Raw genomic sequence first — 19181 nt, forward strand, 5'->3', positions numbered from 1 at the left:
ATTCTGGCTTCACTGCCGTCGCCCAAAAGCCTTCTCCATTAAAATTAGTGCTCTCAAGTCAGAGAGAGTCCAAATACCCTAATCTGGATGCTATAATGTTGCTATTTTCATTCCAGCTAGTGAGGTCCAAGGTTTCAGCTGTTCCAAGCATAGATTTCCCCAGAGGCAAAATAACAAGTTTGCATTGTCTCAACTGGGGAAAATGTCTTACTGGGGAATTGTGAGATTTCAGTCAGAACCAGAGCTTAGACACCACCTCAGCCCGCACAGATCTCTTCAGAGCCATCACCATGTGGTCTGGGGAGAGAGCTGAGCCGACGTTCTTGTCACCTTCATCTCGTCACCTTCATCTCGACTCATGATTACTGGTTTGGCACCTGTTTTCTGCAGAGGTGACAATGTCTAGCAGCAGAGCCATCCTAATGGGGGGAAGAAGGATAGCAGCATTGTCTTTTTTTAAAAGGAAAAAAATCCTGTAAGACGCAGAGACTTAAATGACAGCTGAGTTTCTCAATACTGAGAAACATGACCGAGAGTAAAATGATAAAATATAAATATTATTATAAATAATCTCACGGCACTAGGAAGTTTATAGACAGTTTTTATAATCATCACACTTTGGATCTGGAAAGGCCCTTAAAAACACCAAGTCCTACTCCTTTTAACAAATAGAAAAACTAAGAAACAGATGTTAGCTGACTTCATTGATTCGCACAAAGCCACAAAACGACTTACAGCAAAGCTCAGTCTCCTGATTCAGTCCGGTCATCTTTGTGCTCCCCCTGAATGCCATTTGTGGATTTCAGATAAAACTCACGATTGTGAGCAGAATACCCTTTCAGGTTGACTCACTAGCTTGCACGATTAATTCATTTTCTTATTTAAAAATCTAAACAAAGGGATCTAATAATTATTACCTAGCCATATCTTCCTGTGTTTTGTACTTTGGAAACAGCTATGGTCTCACACATGGGACTTGGCAGCTTTATGAGTGTTCTATGTATAAGTTTTTAGATCTTTCCTGATGCCAGTATTTAAAAAAGAAAATCCTACAAGTTAACTTACTATCAGCATTAGTGCAGCATGTATCTAAGTGAATCCTTTTGAACAATAACAACCACAAAAATACTTCTGTAAAGGATTAACCCAGAATTTTTTTAAGTATTAACCAGAATTATCAGAGAAACAAGCCTGCATAACAGTTTGGGCTCTTGCATTGTTGCTTGAAGCAGTGTTAAAGATACACTGAAGTGGCTTCAATGCACCACTGAATAAATAAGCAAGGATTCTAAAGTTTAACGTGAGTGATTCTTGCAACTTGATGCTGAACTTTGGATTTTTCCCAAGGCTTCCAACTTACTGAGAATCCACCAGGGTATTTTCCCCCAGCTCATAGATTTGAGGCAATTCATGTGCCTTTTATCTTAACATATTAGTTACCCTTTTTAAAGCTGCCATCTGAAAAAGATGAAATAAAGCTCTTCCCCTTCTGCCAGCGAGTTAGACTGTATCTTATTTCCATGAATAAAGTAGTTAACAAGTGAAACATATGTCATGTTACTCTCTTTTACTCATTTTAAAAGAACAACTACAGACAAGGCCTTGAAAATACATTAATGGAGAGGTTTTAGGCTGCTTGTGAGTCTACTCGTGTCATAATTATTTTATTCTGTGACATCTTCCTGATCATTTTGCCTTTTAGGCAAAAACAACTTGCTAGTAGCCTTTGTTCTGCATTTGTCAGCCATCCTGTGGTCGTCCTGGAGTGATAGAATATCACGGCACTGAAACGTTAGCGTTCTTTGGGGAGTTTTGTGGGTGTACATGTTGTTGTAAGCATGTAGTTCAGGTGTAACCATCATCCCTGGCTTAAAATACCATTCCTGGTGTCTGTCTTGACAATTCAGAAGAAACATCTCCTCCACATGTTGTCAGATTATAATAACCAGAGAGGTGGGGTTTTCTTGCGAGTTTTCAAAATGAATAGGGCTCACTCGCCCTGGCATTTCCTACCTCTCTGGCACCTTTCAAGTGCAAGTAATTCTAATGAGCCAGCTTTGGGGGGAGCTGTGAAAGTTCAAAAGTTCTGTCCAAAAAGAACGATAATTTCATTTCAGTTTCCTAAAATGTATAATACTGTTTTTGTCATCTTAAAGAGAAGCACTTGAACAAAAGTTAAACTTCTTTCCATCTCCTTAGGTGTGTGTGACTTTTGTCGTTAAACGGAGAGACCTTACACCCTGAGAATTGGGTTTTCTGGTCTCAGTCACATTGTTTGTTGCCTCTTATATTGGTTAGAACACTTGCCTTAATGAATCATCCCTATTTGCAGGTTTTTTATTTAATAGTTTATTTTATTTTTTTTAAACTTTTTTTTTTAATGTTTTTATTTATTTCTAGGAGAGAGAGAGAGACAGTGTGAGCAGAGGAGCGTCAGAGAGAGAGGGAGTCACAGACTGAAACAGGCTCCAGNCCAGGTTTTTTATTTAATAGTTTATTTTTTTTTAACTTTTTTTTTTTAATGTTTTTATTTATTTCTAGGAGAGAGAGAGAGACAGTGTGAGCAGAGGAGCGTCAGAGAGCGAGGGAGTCACAGACTGAAACAGGCTCCAGGCTCTGAGCTGGCAGTCAGCACAGAGCCCGACACGGGGCTCGAACCCACGAACCGCGAGATCATGACCTAAGCGAAAGTCAGACGCTTAACCGACTAAGCCACCCAGGCGCCCCAATAGTTTATTTTTAAGACAGAGAGACAGAGCATAAACAGGGGAGGGGCAGAGAGCTAGGGAGACACAGAATCTGAAACAGGCTCCAGGCTCTGAGCTGTCAGCCCAGAACCTGATGCAGGACTCAAACCCACAAACCACAAGATCATGACCTGAGCCAAAGTCAGACCCTTAACCGACTGAGCCACCCAGGCACCCCTTCCCCCCCATTTCCAGTTTTAATTTCCACTTCTATTCTCCTGTGGGCTGGTATCCAGTTTGAACGGAATTTTTATCATAGAGGAGTAAGCATGATGAAATATGGTGGTCCTTCAAGGCTTTTCTATAAGCCCTAATATTAACATCACATCTTTTAGGCTGCTCAGAGGCCTTTAGCTCACTGCCTTCTTCTTGGCTATATTCCAGAGAGACCAGAAATTATCGATTATTGTTCAACCTAAATTTTGTCAGTTGTAAGGAAAAAAATTTTAATTGCATGTTTTCTTTCCCATGAGTCAGATGTCCTTTATTTTCAAGAGTCATTCAGAACGTTTCTTAGTTTTCCTATTTGTTAAAAGAAGGAGTAGGAGGTTAGTTATGTCAGTGTTTGAAGATAGCCCAGTGGTTTTAGAATTTGTTGTTCTTGATGTTGTTGTTTGTCATCTGAGGTTTTGAGACCTTGTCTAAAGAACTACCATTTGGCGAGCCCTCTGCTGTACCACCACAAATTAAATCATTGCCATGTACTCCTCATCCTTGCCCTGTTTCCTGTTTAGAAAAAGGGGGAGAGGGAGAAACACTCAGGATTGACATTTATCTTAACTCTCCATGCCTGTTCCTCATTTTCTGCCATTTTTCCCAAAAGAAAGAGGTACAAAAATTGATGTTTTGGGGAAAATGACCTAATATTAATCAAATATTAGTTATTTGATCTAGCAGTCAGATCTATCCTGAGGTTTTTTCAAGAGGTGAAATGTTGATCTCTGTTACGCGTTTGATCTTTAGAACACCGTTCTTAGAAAACAGATTATCTGTTGCCAGAGATGTCTGTGGGTGTGGATGTGTGTAAAATTTTACATTAGTGTTTTAAAATGTTGCTTGACCATGGGGCATTAATTCCGAAAGGTATTATGAACAGTAAAACCCTGACAGTTTCCTGGATGAGACCTATTAGAGTTGTTTAGATAATACACTTTGAATTACTTCCTCTCAGGAAACATTGAAACTGGAAATGTTAGCCAGGCACACATACCGAAGCACTTAGACAGAATGCATTGTTTCTTTTGCTATTAAAAAAATAAAAAAGGAAAGAAATTATGCAAATAAATCACATCTGTGGGAACCGGAGGAGACTGTTTGGGTCAAGTGCCAAAGGAAGAGCATTTATTCAGGAGAGTCTTCGCCCGTCACCGACCGTGACCACAAGATCGGTTGGGACGTTAGTCTCATAATTTATGCAGAACTAATTGCTGGCATTAATGATGCCATCAGGGTTGGGAGCGTGGAATTAACTGATTGTACTCACATATGTTATACATTTTTATGTATGGGAGTAGGAGTTACTTCCTTTAGAACTATACACATACACAAAAACATAGACAAAACTGTTAAATGTGCGTAGAGAGTGACATTTGGTAAGGATAATTTTGATCCGTGGTGTCTGATTTGTGTCTCACAAGCTACATGGACATTCTCTTTCAGTTCATTTGGTGTGTGGTACTCACTAGACTGTATGATTTCTTCATTCTAGAAGGTGTATGTTTATAAAGGTAAATTAGGAAAAATATATTAAGTATCGATTTAAAGGGCTAGAAAGAAACATACGCTGTGTTATTCCTTTGCAATTGAGAAGTGCTGTTGGCTCCTTGTATGTTAATTGGAAATCGTTTGTTATATCAGTGAATGTGTGTGTGTTTCTTCAGTCTCATGAGAACCCTTTCTCTCAACATCCCTGTCTCCATCCTGATCCAAATGGATGAACTGCCAAGTTTTTTACAAAGTTTCACTAAAAAGGAAGTACAGCAGTGCATCTGAGCATTTTGGACACTAGTCTGTCTTAAAATGGTATATTTTTTTTTGAATCATTTCAATATGTTCACTTCCTTTGGGATGTAACTGTAAGGATATTTCAAGCCCCATTCTGACATTAAGTTTTATTTTGGGATAACATATTGAACAAAAACTTGAGCAATTCTTCAGTACAGAAGAAAGGATAATGCTTAAAAGTAGTGGTTTAGGCTTGAAAACAGTAGTGGGTAGAAATAGAAACCACCATGAACATACAGAGAAGTGTAAGTCAATATGAAACAGCATTATTAGAATTTAAATGTTTTTGTGGGGAGCCTGGGGGGCCTAATTGGTTAAGCATCTGACTTTGGCTCAGGTCATAGTCTCATGGTTCATGAGTTAAAGCCCCACAGTCGGCACCAACCCCGCGGTCTGTTGTCCGCACAGAGCCCTTTAGGATCCTCTGTCCCCCTCTCTCTCTGCCCTCCCCTGCTCACATTCACTGTCTCTCAAAATGAATAAACATTCATTTTTTTAAAAAAGTATTTAAGTGTTTTGGGGGCACCTGGCAGGCTCAGTTGGTAGAGCAGGCAACTCTTGATCTCAGGGTTGTGAGTTTGAGCCCCAAATTGGGCACAGAGCCTACTTTTTAAAATTTCTTTAATGTTTTTATTGTTCATAAAGGTAATAAGAATAGTAATGGCCTCTGTTCATTGAGAGCTTGCCACTGTGGGAAGTTGTTTACATACATTGATTAAGCTTGCAAAGTAGATGGTAGTGTTCTCATTTTGACTGAGTTCACCTAATAGTAAAGGCAGATACAAACTCAGCTTGTAATTTAATTAATAGTTTTGTTCCAATTAATTTCCAAAGGCCATAGATCTTTTCATTCATCTATACCTGGGTTTGGCAAACTTTTTCTGTAAGGGGATAAAGAATAAATATATTTGTGGTGGGGCAGCTGGGTGGCTCAGTCAGTTAAGAGTCCAACTCTTGATACCAGCTTAGGCCTTGATCTCATGGTTGAGAGTTCAAGCCCTGCATTGGGCTCCATGCCCAACATGGAGACTACCTTTTTTTTTCTTTCTTTCTTTTTTTTAGTTTGTGGGCTTACCGTTATTGTTGCATTTACTCAACGTGACCTTGTAGAGTCAAAGCAGTCATAAACTGTGCATAAATGAATGAACATAGTGGGGCGCCTGGGTGGCTTAGTCGGTTAAGCGTCCGACTTTCGCTTAGGTCATGATCTCGCAGTTCGTGGGTTTGAGTCCCGCGCCGGGCTCTGTGCTGACTGCCAGCTCAGAGCCTGAAGCCAATTTCAGAGTCTGTTATCTCCCTCTCTCTCTGACCCTCCCCTGCTCACGCTGTCTCTCTCTCTCTCCTAGAAATAAATAAAAAATATTTTAAAAAATGAATGAACATAGCAATCTCCTAATAAAACTTTATTTACAAAGTCAGATAGTAGACCAGATTTGGACTGTGCACAATAATTTACTGACCTCTGATCTGTATTCTTGTAAACATAGCTAGATGCTAGCTGGAAATAAAACCTTAGAGATAAACTAAAAGTAGAATTAATAGCAAATGAATCTCCTTAAGGACTCTTGGTGACCAAAGTCAAGAGAATAAAGTAACTGAAACCTTGAGGTTATAAATCCTCTAGGAAAAGAAAGTCAGCCCTCATATGTGCCAAATACTATAATATATAAATGATTTATTAGCTTAAAAATAAAAACCCTCTTCTCTGGGCACCTGGGTGCCTCAGTTTGTTGAGCATCCAACTCTTGATTTCAGCTCAGGTCATGATCCCAGGGTCATGGGATCAATCCCAGGGTTGTAGAATGGAGCCCCACATAAGGAGCATGGAGCCTACTTAAGATTCTCTCTCTCTCCCTCTCCCTCTCTCTCTCTCTCTCCCCCCCCCCAAAAAAAAAGAACAGCCTAATCCATATTCTTTAAAACTCTCAAGGTCATAAAAAATAAGGAAAGACCAAGAAACTCACAGAATAAAGGACTGGATGCTTTGTAGTATCCTGGAACAGAAAAAGGACATTAGTGGAAAAAAATTAAGGAAATCCAAATAAAGCTTTGTGCCTAACTTAGTAGTCTTGTATTAGTGTTAAATTATTAGTTTGGATAATGTGCCATGGTTGAGTAGAATGTTAGGGGTGCCTAAGTGGCTCATTCAGTTGAGCGTCCAACTTCGGCTCAGGTCATGATCTCGCGGTTTGTGGGTTTGAGCCCCACGTCGGGCTCTGTGCTGACAGCTCAGAGCCTGGAGCCTGCTTTGGATTCTGTATCTCCCTCTCTCTCTGACCCTCCCCTGCTCACGCTGTCTCTCTCTCAGAAATAAATAAAACATTTAAAAATTTTAAAAACAGAAGTTAGACAAAAGGCGTACAGCTTTGCTAATTTTCTGCAAATCTGAAATTCAAAATAATTTATATTTATTTTATTTTATTTTATCTTAGAGTGTGCAAGCAGAGGAGAGAAGGGGGGAGGGAGAGAGAGAATCTCAAGCAGGCTTCATGCAGAGCCTGATTTGGGGCTCAACTCTGTATCCTCAACCTACTGAACCACCTAAGCCCCCCAAATTGTGTTTGTTTATTATTAATTTATTCATTTAGATTCCTAAACTTACCCCAATATAGATGCCCAGGTGAATACAGAGCCTGAAAGTAAATACAATTAAGTTGAGGTCTTGTTAAAAATAATAATAACAGTTAATCTGTGTCACCTAAAATGGACTTTAGCAGACTGAGCTACCATTAAAATAATATTGTGCTGCCCTTTATGTTCTGATAATGCGTACTACAGAGAAATGCACTTCACTATAGAAACAACAGAACTGTCTGTTTTTTATAGTGCTAATATGGATTGACAGATTGCTGTTCCAGAGTTTAAAATTACATAGAGATGACCTAGAATAGTGGGTAAAAAACTATTTACAGAGATTGCCATGCCAGGTTTTCTAAACACATACTGATGATTACTGCTTGGTAAACAATGTGAACATTGTCAGTCATTTTACCCAGATTTTTTTTCAATAACATAAAAGGAAAAAAAAAAAAACAATCTCAGGCTTAAAGCCTGATACTAAAGCCTGACAAAGATAACATCATAAAACTATAGACTAATTTCACCTGTGACTAAGATACATAAGTCATGGATGAAATAGTATCAGAGAGAATCATGCAGTGTAGTTTTAAGTGCACCATGATCACAACTATTCCAGGCATGTAAGGTTGTTTCAATATTTGAAAATCTACTGTTATATAAAACAGTATATAGCACATCAAAATTAAAAGAAAACATATGACTATTTTATTTTATATTGACTATGCAGAAATGGCATTTGATTAAAAACATTTTTTAAATTTCTTTGTAGAGGGGCACCTGGGTGGCTCAGTCAGATAAGTGTCTGACTGTCTTGATTTTGGCTCTGGTCATGATCTCACAGTTGTGAGGTCAAGCCCCGCATTGGGCTCTGCAATGACAGCGTGGAGCCTGCTTGGGATTCTCTCTCTCTCTCTCTCTCTCTCTCTCTCTCTCTCTCTCTCTCTCTCCNTAGTCAGATAAGTGTCTGACTGTCTTGATTTTGGCTGTGGTCATGATCTCACAGTTGTGAGGTCAAGCCCCACATTGGGCTCTGCAATGACAGTGTGGAGCCTGCTTGGGATTCCCTCTCCCTCTCCCTCTCTCTTTCCCCCTTCTCCCCTATCTCTCAAAATAAATAAACATTAAAAAAATTTCTTGGGGCACCTGGGTTGCTCAGTTGGTAAAGCATCTGACTTCAAGCTCAGGTCAGGATCTCATGGTTTGTGAGTTTGAGCCCCACGTCGGGGCTGACAGCTCAGAGCTTGGAGCCTGCTTCAGATTCTGTGTCTCCCCCTCTCTCTACCCTTCCCATGCTCATACTGTCTCTCTGTGTCTCTCAATAATAAATAAAACATTAAAAAAAATTTAATTTTTTGTAGAAACATTTAGAACTAGAACATTACAACTAGAATTGGTAAGACACATTACTAATATGATTTAAAAAATCCATCTCAAACCATCGAATTTCCCATTTTTGATATTAAAATACTGATGATCACATTAAATTATGGAACAACACTCTCACCACCACACTGTCAGGGAGAAGGGATGAAAACTGAAAAGATGATAAATTTTGTATTGGTTACATAAGATTTAATCACCTAAGAATCTCAAGATTATCAACTGGGAAAAATGGTTACAGTGAGGTTACTGGACAGAGGGGGATAACATCAAATCATATGCAACAAGTACAAATGAACAGCAATGTTCAGGGATCGATAACAAAGGCAAACTTAATTAGGGAAATAAAAGATCTCAATAAATGATGACAATTATCATGTGCCTATTAGAAATATGATGATGATGTCACTCCTTGCCAAAACAGCAGGTAGATTCACTTCCAATAAAATTACCAATGCAAACCATCGACAAAATGATTGTGAAGTTCACCTGGAAAAATAGGCCAGAATCAATGATTTTTATTAACTAGTAGAAGCATACTGCCCAAGAATGAAATTACAAAGGAAAATTTTGAAAATGTTTTCTACATAGGAAGAGAAACCTCTAGCACTTAAAGAAGTTATAAAGTTGAAATCCAAACAACAAATTGATAAATATATAGCATAAAGGACATTCACATTACATGAAAAGTAATCGACAAGATGAGCATTCCATTAGAAAAATGTGTGAAGGACACAAATAGACATTCACAAAGTAAGAGATATCTAAATAGCCAGATAAATAAATACCAAAACATATTCAGTATCCTAATAGTCAAATAAATCAAATGAAAATAAAATGTGAATAAATAAATGCAGGATGCATGCTTTACCTTTAATATTGGTAAATATTCAACTTCTTTAGCCTGGGTATGGAGAGACAGATAATTTCATATAGTGAAAGAAGTGTAAATAAGCATAACATTGATGGAGCACAATAGTAAGTACATACTAGACCTCTTCAGTGTAGATATAGCTTCACCCATGCAATTCAACTTCTGGGCTGTTAACCTAAGGAAAATGTTGAACTGTAAAAGAAAATAATAAATCCATTGCAGTACTATTTATAATTGCTAAACATTGGGAAAACTCATCTAACAATAAGGAACTACTCAAAAATTAAGGCATATCCCCAGATAATCAAATACAGAAGATCAGATCAGTACACAAGAAAATGAATACAGTGAGAAATGAAACAAGAAAAGTGTGTGTATGTGTTTACAAATCTACAAGATAGGTGACACATCTCATTTCTTTTTTTCTCTTTCTGTTTATGTAAAATTGTTAACATAGATTTTCTTTAGTGGTAAGACTAAAATTTGTTCATTTTTACATCTGTATTGTCTAATATTTCTTCCAATGAACGTGAATAGAATAAAATTCAAGAACAGGGAGAAACAAGACATTTTTACATCCTCTGTCCTAATTCTAATTTCATAAAATTTGAATACTAAAAAATAAGGAATTTTCTTACAGTGGTGTTCATGGAAGCATTTTTTATAACTGGAAAAGATAGAATGATGAGATTAATGTCCTAAAATAATTATTCATATGATAGGCTATTCTACATGGACAAACTGGAAGGATGTTTATCAAACCATTAACCATACCTATCTCTGAACCAGGCCCATGGGTGTTATTTTCTTTTTGTGTCTTTTCTCCATGTTTCTCAAATTTTTATTAATGAGCAAATTGCTTTTTTCTTCAGAACAAAGTATGTTTTTTTAATTTTTCTCTAATGTATATTTTCGAGAGAGAGAGAGACAGAGTGTGAGTGGGAGAGGGACAGAGAGAGAGGTGAAGACTACAAATCCGAAGCAGGCTCCAGGCTCTGAGCTGTCAGCACAGAGCCCGATGTAGGGCTTGAACTCACAAACCACAAGATCATGACCTGAGCCAAAGTCAGATGCTTAACTGACTGAGCCACCCAGGTGCCCCAACAGAGTGTGTTTTTGAAAGGCTGAACGAGTATCTTCTTTTTATAGTTAGCCATATAAGTTTTATAAAAGGAATGTTAGGATAGCGTTTTCCTCTGTATGTGTGCTTGTGTGTCTTAATGGCAAGCTGTCTACTTCTTTGTGGGACTGGACTGAAAGAAACTAACCTAATATTTGATTTACCCTATTGTAGGTTGCTTCGGGTGAGTGCAATGAGGACACCGAAGTTTATAACATCACCCTCTGTACTGGGGATGAACTCACTCTAATGGGGCAGGCAGAAATCTTGTATGCGAAGACTTTCAAAGAAAAGTCACGACTCAACACAATCTTCAAAAAGATTGGGAAACTCAATTCCATCAGCAAGCTGGGAAAAGGCAAAATGCCGTGCCTCATTTGCATGAATCACCGGACCAATGAAAGCATTAGCCTTCCATTCCAGTGCAAGGGCAGATTTAGCACCCGGAGTCCCCTGGAACTTCAGATGCAGGAGGGCGAACACACCATCCGCAACATTGTGGAGAAAACCAGGCTCCCCGTGAATGTGACTGTGCCCAGCCCTCCCCCCAGGAACCCCTATGACCTCCACTTCATCCGCGAGGGGCATCGCTACAAGTTTGTGAACATCCAGACCAAGACAGTGGTGGTTTGCTGTGTGCTGCGGAACAACAAGATCCTCCCCATGCACTTCCCTTTGCACTTGACTGTCCCCAAGTTTAGCCTCCCAGAACACTTGGTAAAGGGAGAAGTGTGGCCCGAAACCCTGGTCCATCACTGGCTGGGTATCTGCCAAGAACAGTTCGACATCGATGAGTATTCCCGGGCTGTCCGAGACGTGAAAACTGACTGGAATGAGGACTGCAAGAGCCCCAAGAAGGGCCGGTGCTCTGGCCACAACCACGTGCCCAATTCACTTAGCTACGCTCGCGATGAGCTCACCCAGTCCTTCCACCGGCTCTCCGTCTGTGTGTATGGCAACAATCTCCATGGCAATAGTGAGGTGAACCTTCATGGCTGCAGGGACCTGGGGGGAGAGTGGGCCCCCTTTCCTCATGACATCCTGCCCTACCAGGACCTGGGTGATAGTGGGAGCGACTACCTTTTCCCGGAAGCCGGTGAGGAATCAGCAGGCATCCCGGGAAAATCAGAACTTCCTTACGAAGAGCTCTGGCTAGAGGACGGCAAGCCCGGCCAGCAGCCTCTCACTCGTTCCCTGAGCGAGAAGAGCAGATGTGATCAGCCTAGAGGTTCTGTCCGGTCCAAGTGTGCAGCCTCTCCTCTTCCTGCCCCCGGAGCTCTGGGAGCGGCAGTGAAGTCTTCAGAGATCGCCCTACCTCCGCCTCCAGTGCCTCCCAAATCTGAAGCCGTAAGTCCCTTCTGTGTTTGAGTGACGGCACCTTTCCATCTCTCTGCTCAGGCACCTACTAATGCATCTTCTTTCCTAACAAAAGGAAAACTCCCTGATGGGAAATTATCCAGAGGAGCAAATTTGCTTAATTTGGAGTGGTATAGACATGCTTGCTAGATTATTTTTACCAGTGAGGAGTTAGAGTTGTACTCTTATGTTTGATGACAAACCTTGAGAGCTTGTAAATGAGAGAGGTTTAAACTTGACTTTTGCTGCTACCTGGAGAATGGATAATAAGGAGGAGAGGGCAGACCGCGGAGACCAGAGAAGAGGCGTTATAGTAATGGAGGAGGTAGGAAATGATGAGGCTCTGAACCACAGCCATTGGTAGCAGGGAGAAATGAGCTGCTTCAGAACATGTTTAGAGTTAGACCTGACTGCACTTACTGATAAATTGAATGTGGGTAATGAAGGAAAGACAAATCAAGGAAGACTTCTAGAACTTTAGCCTGAGCAACAGAGTGGGTATTTAGTGCCAGTTATAGTGGTACAGACTAAAGGAAGAGTGGATTTATTTGGGGGCTGGGAGGAGAGGAATTAAGAGACATCAGCATGATATGTAACCCTTTCCTGTATCCCTGAAGTTACATTGAGACCAGAGCACAGTAGGTGTGCCCGTGTACATGCATACACACTCACACCAGAGCAGAACCAGGAGCCAGAGCAGTTCTGTTTTAATACCTTAAACATAACTCATTCAGTGCTCTGGGGGCTTCTATCAAATCTTAATGTAAAAAGATCAATATGGGACAGGAGAAAAGCCCCTCTGTTGTGACTGTATCCTTTGGTTGATGGGTACTCCGAACCTTTGCTCCTCCTTTTTAATCACTGGAATTATATCTCTGAATCAAGAAAGCATTAGAGACATAGGGTATAGTTCTCTTCACTTATTTGACACTGTCTACTGCAGTGTTTTTCATTTTTTCTGCCTCTAGCAGAACCCTTAAAAAAAAAAAAGGCTTACACAAATCACAATAAATAGAAGAATTAAAATCAGACCTCATCTGACCGAAGTACATTGAGGGGCCGGGGTCTCCGTGTTTCCCTCTTCTCTCTGCTCCGCCTGGTGGTCTCAGGACACCTCTGTGGAACCCTGCAGCTTTGCAGAACCCAGTTTCAGAACCCTGGAAACACTGGGTGGGATGTGAGAAATAGAACCATCAATAAGACTCTGGACTCTGGTATCTTTGGGTTTTATAGGGAAGTTAACAGATGAAATGAGATGACTGTCATACAGATTACAATATGGTAAACAATAGAAGAAATATATACAGACAATGTGTGGGAATCCAGAGGTGAAAGAAACTTCTAGTTGGGTGATGCGTGAGAGAAGCTTCATGGAGATGATGACATTTTAAATGAGCTGGGAGAATAGACATGAATTGGAAGAGCAGAGAAATAAGAAAGGCATTCCAGACAGAATAGCATGAGCAAAGGTGTGGAAGCGGGGACAGGTGCGGGTGCGGGAAAAGGAAGTTCTATTGAGCCAATGGAACAGGGTGACTAGGACATATGAAAGGCAGTGATGGCTGAAAAGGCTGGAGGCAGGTCATGGAGAGCCCTGAACATCGGGCGGCACTTTGTACCCACCGTCACACTTAGCTGTCCATGCAGAGCCCTCATTGCTGCAGTTTCCTGAGACAGGACCCCCCTCTGGCTATCTGCTCTAGGATATAACCCCCCAAAGACTGCAGATCTGGACTTGCCCTTACTCCTTGCAGGATCTTCCACAGACTTTAACACATAAGCCCAGAGATCCCTGTACCCAGTAGGGGCCATGGAAGATTTGGGGGAAGTCTTGGTGAAGTTAGAGTCCTTGCCATTTTTACTCATGTCCAAGGATATTGCCCCCCACTTCTCCCCCTCCCCCCAAGGAAACAGGTAAAGGAGATGCTCCTTCCACAAAGTGAGCTGTTTTCAGTATGTCTCGACTCAGCTCTTTATTTGATGTTACTGGAAGCTTGGAACCCCGATCTTCAGTAGGGCTGTGACCACGCCAGCTGTCCTCATACAACTTGGCACATGGGGGGGCTCATGTTTGTTGACTGATTGATTAACTCATCCATGGTGGTCACACCCAAAGTCATTATGTAACTAAGTCTAGAAATAGGAACCTAGCGCCACTTGTTTGTTCTGTGGCGTAATTGAATGATGAGTAAGAACATAAATATTAAGAGGCTCTATCTTGACCTTGGTACTAAAAATGTGAGAGTTAAATTTGAAAGTAAGAGCAAACCTCACAGGAGAAGAAGAGATTTTGGTCTCCAGTCTCCAGTGTGATTTCTTACAAGAGAATCTTCTCAGAGCATGTCCGGTGTTTATAGAATGCTATAATCTTTTTTAAAAAATTTTTAAACACCTGAAATCACTTAATTTACTTGAAAAAAATTAGGCATTTCAAATGAAGTCATATTTTTCTATTGGCTCTGTGACCATGAAATGAGTTTTCCATTTTTAGGAAGTATGTGGGATCCAAAAACGTCCTAATTGTTAGATGTGGCTTCAGCTTGTAATTTTCAAAAGGGAACTTTAATGGGGCATAAATTCAAGTGCTCCCGCAGAATTAAATAAAACTTTTTTGGAAAGTTGTACTGGAGTGAGTCCTGGGAGGAAAACATAACTTGAATCTTAACAGCTGTCCCGCCTAATAATTAAAGATGGTAATAAGCTTTCAAGTGAGGCCACTTTCAAGTGAGACATCATCTGGGAAGGTGACAATTCTCACCAGGTCTTTAGGGATAGAAGGTGCTGGAGCAATGGAATGGAGTCAAAGAAAGTGTGTCTTTTTTTTTTCTTTAATGTGTATTTTTGAGAGACAGAAACAGAGTGCAAGTGGGGGAGGGACAGAGAGAGGGAGACACAGAATCCAAAGCAGGCTTCAGGCTCCGAGCTGTCAGTACAGAGCCCGATGTGGGGTTGGAACACAAACCTCGAGATCATGACTGAGCCGAAGTCGGACGCTTAACCAACTGAGCCACCCTGTGCTGAAAGGGAAGCAGGGAAGCAAAGCTGGTGATCAGTGAGTGAACTCCGTTTGCCACAGTCCATGACCCAGTCCTGTGAAGACACAGAGGCACAATGGCTCCATTGCAGTGTGTATCAGCCTATTCATTTTCTTCTCACTCTTCTCTTCCTCCTGCACTTCCTGCCTTGGTGTCCTAAGTTACAACATGGACCTGCGCTCTCTCCCCAGCAAATTTCGAAGGTGTTTGTTTCTTTCTGTAAATGTGAGAATGAATCTTTCCCCTTCCACAATGACACTTACTGTGTTCCATGCATCGTGCTGCAGTTCCGGAGTCATTGGGTTACGTTTCTCAGCACTTCCCTGCCTGTACCTTAAAGTGGAAAACGAGGTGGTGGGGCCAGATCAAAAATCCTCAGTGGAGGAGTAATCGGTTTATCCCTATTAGACTGTATTTGATGTGGCTATTTAGAATTAGGCTGTAGTCACCGTGTGTCTTTGTAAAGATTGTTTAATACAGTTTTTTTGAAAGCAAAGCTCTTCCAGTTGTTTCTCCAGACTATAAGTGGCTATTCCCGTCCTAATAGGAATACCCCGAGAACAAGTAAGCACAGATCCAGGCAGAGAAGGGATGCAGCCAGGTGTACTCCTCAGAGTTGGTGCAGGTGAGCCCAGACTGAAGGAGCCCAGCCAGATCACTGAATGGTGACATTTCGCTATTTTAACTGTGCAAAGTGCCCTCAAATCAGAATGACCTGACAGTCCTTCTTAAATGGATTATCCTTTTGCTTACTGCATTTATTCTGAACACACCGTCTACTTCATAACATCGTGGGCCTCTCTCCGTCATCTTAATTTTTTGGGTACTGGTTGATAGGTCCAAACTATTTACCTGGATGCACTCAACAAGTGACAGTCTTAAAGAACTGTCTTTTTATTTTTTCCTCTTTAGAAGATGCCATTTTGGAGGTGCCTTGCTGGCTCAGTTGGTTGAGTGTCTGACTAGATTTCATTCCAGGTTATGATCTCATGGTTGGTGGGTTCAAGCCCCGCATAGGACAGCACAGAACCTGCGGGATTCTTTGTCTGCCTCTGTCTCTGCCCTTTTCCCGCTCACATTCTAGCTCTCTCTACCCACCACCCCCCCTTTTTAAATAAGGAGATACTTTTTTTTTAAGTTTATTTCTTTGAGAGAGAGAGAGTGTGGGTGTGTGTGTGTGTGTGTGAGCTGGGCAGGAGCAAAGAGAGGGAATGAGAGAGAGAATCCCAAGCAGGCTCTGCACTGCCAGCGCAGAGCCCGATACAGTGTTCAAACTCCACAAACCATGAGATCATGACTTCAGCCAAAATCTGGAGTCAGATGCTTAATCAGCTGAGCCACTCAAGCACCCCACATTCTCTTTCTCTTTTAAAAATAAACAATTTTTAAGATGCCATTTTGGAAAGCAATAATGGAAAGACTTTATATTGCATGACATTCTATAAATAGAATGTGCAAGTCCCAGGCTGTTCTGGTCTACACACTGAATTACAGATCATTATCAAAACTGTAGGATCACAACTCTTCTAAAGTGATTCATGCAGCAGTGTCCAACCTGGGGACTCCAGAACCCAGGGATGAAGATCCTCCATCATATCCAGTAACAGACAAAAAGGTATATTTACTCTTACTTGGTCATTGACATTACAGCAATTCCTGAGGGTCATGAGAAGAAAATCATCAAAGGAACTTTAGGTTGTGAGCCACTGGCTTAAACCAACTATTACTGCCATATTGATGAAGAATGTGATAACCATGGTGTAGCATGAAGCCCCATAGCCCCTGAGAAACTAAGTGGAAGGATTTGTTATAAGATGGATTGGCAGCATATATTCATTTCATAAGGCTCAAAGTCCATCACAAATAAAGCTCCTGTAATGGAGCACACTGTGTTGTTGGTGTTTGGGAAAAGTAAGACTTGCAGGGTGAATTTAATGCCACGTTTGATTGGACCTAGTCTGTAGATGCTTGAAAAAAAAATAGACTGAGATATACAGAAGTGAGTTGGGGTATCTGAATCTGGCTCATACTGGCTGAACAATTGGTAGGTAAATGGGAAGAAATGCTAAGCATTCCCAGAGGCTTCATTTCCCTCTCTTGGTGGAATTTAACTAGAAGCGGGGAGAGAAGTGACCTGCTACACTTATGTGATAGATAATTAGAGGCACATAACACCACGTTAAGAGCCATAGATTGGAATCCTCCTCACTCTACCACATAGTAGCTTCATAGCTTTAGCAAAATACTTAACCTCCCTGAGTCAGTTCCTGTGGGGAGAATAACAGCTTCTTCATTGCATGATCATACCACACAAAGTACTTGGCACTTTGCCCTAGCACTTGGTAAGCATTTAATAAATAATAGCCATAACTTAATATGGGATAGATTCCAGTTTAGAGTCAGACAGAAAATGATTTTGTGGATGTTTTTTTTCCCTCAGTCCTTTCTTAATGAGGGTACGGTCTACCCTCTCAGAGTCAGGGAGGCTGACGGAAACAGGCACATCTCCCTCCACAGCCAACCCAATACGCAAGCGGGCACCATTGCCCCCACATTCCAGAAGCATGTGTGATAGTTTAATTTTGCTGGGTCCCTGAGGTATTGCAAAAAAAACTTACTGGGTTTAAAAACAACAGGGGCTCCTTGTGGCTCAGTCGTTTAAGTGTCCAACTTCAGCCCAGGTCATGAGCTCACAGTTGGTAAGTGTGAGCCCTGTGTTGAATTCTGTGCTGACAGCTCAGAGCTTGGGGACTGCTTCGAGTTGTGTTTCCCTCTCTCTGTCTCTCTTCTCTCAAGAATAAATGAACAACAACAACAACAAAATTTAAAACAAAATATTCTTTTCATCTGACTACTAACATATCCACTTGATAAGCTAGGTGTTATGTTATAGTTCCCCAGCTGTGGAGCCAGATTTGTCCTCATCAAAGCATCCTGGACCCCAATAACATGTAGTCCTTTAATGAGGCAATTGAGGGCTTTGAAGAACTCTAGGGTATCTGTGGAAAAGCCACATGTGGCTCTAAGGCTGCAAACACATGTCAAGACAGTGGAATTCCCAGGCAAACCTGTATAGAAATATTAAGGCTGAGAAGTTGCCTTGACTAATTCTGTTCCTCAGCATGACGAGGCTAGGTCATGGTGTAACCAGGTGTCACCACCTGGAAGTGTCTACCCTACAGAATTTGGGACCTCACATGACTACCAAAGTTAGGAAAAAAACTATAAAAAGATGTTCGTTTATAAACTAAGAAAAGTGACTATGAGAACAGATTTTACTCCAGATTTTTATTTTATTTTGTCTTTGGGAATTTTTCCTGTGTCAAATGTTAACATTAGAAAAGCCATTAAAAGACAGATTTTCTTAAATAAATCTAAAAGAATATTCTGGCTTAGGTACTAAAGAGATTACTCTAGAAGTGACTATTTACTTTTCAAAGTAATTGCTCTACAAAAAGATTCACTCAGGATTCCACTAATTAATGAGGTCTCCCAGGACATTTGACATTTAATTAATTTTAATTATGACTTTTTGAGGAGACCTTATAAGCAAGGCATACCTACGTTCCCATTTGATAATTGAAATAAGGGCTAAATTATTATTGTGTTTTCGTAATTTTGAAACTAATTACCTCTGGTTCATGTAGGTTATTTGCTTTTAAATGAAAGCTTCTATGCCAAGAAATGTTTTCCTCCTGTGTCCATTGAAAGTCTCAATGATTAGACTGTTAATAAAGTAATTATAATATTCTGTGCAGTAGCTCTTATTTCAAATCTGCACTCTTGGGTACCATTTGCACAAAATCACATTAATGTGAAGGTTATACACTATTTAAATATATCTATCATATATTATACTCTTTGCTCAGAAAAGGGCTTTATTCTCTGCCCCAATGGCATATTCCTTCTCCTGAGTCCATAGAAACACCCTAGAATTTAAACAAGTATTCTTTTCAGAACCACTTGCCCTTCTTGCCTCCCTTGCCCGAGGCTTGGAGATTGGAGGTCATTTCAAACCCAGGTCTATGTTAGGTCCTTATCATCAGAGCATAAAACTAGGGGGAGAAAGTATGCATCTAAGAATC

The 19181-nt window shown here is 40.6% G+C and overlaps 1 protein-coding gene across 1 annotated transcript in view; it reads left to right on the top strand.

Annotated features, from left to right (window-relative positions):
• The window catches only part of GAREM1 (GRB2 associated regulator of MAPK1 subtype 1), a 237222-nt gene that overhangs the window by 206819 nt on the left and 11222 nt on the right, over positions 1–19181 (top strand). Inside the window, exon 7 of the mRNA XM_077753853.1 lies at positions 10880–12052. Coding sequence (XP_077609979.1) covers positions 10880–12052 — 1173 coding nt within the window. The remainder of the gene's footprint in view (positions 1–10879; positions 12053–19181) is intronic.

Source organism: Crocuta crocuta, unplaced genomic scaffold (assembly GCF_008692635.1).
Source record: "Crocuta crocuta isolate KB4526 unplaced genomic scaffold, BGI_CrCroc_1.0 scaffold231, whole genome shotgun sequence".
Taxonomy (NCBI): Eukaryota; Metazoa; Chordata; class Mammalia; order Carnivora; family Hyaenidae; genus Crocuta; species Crocuta crocuta.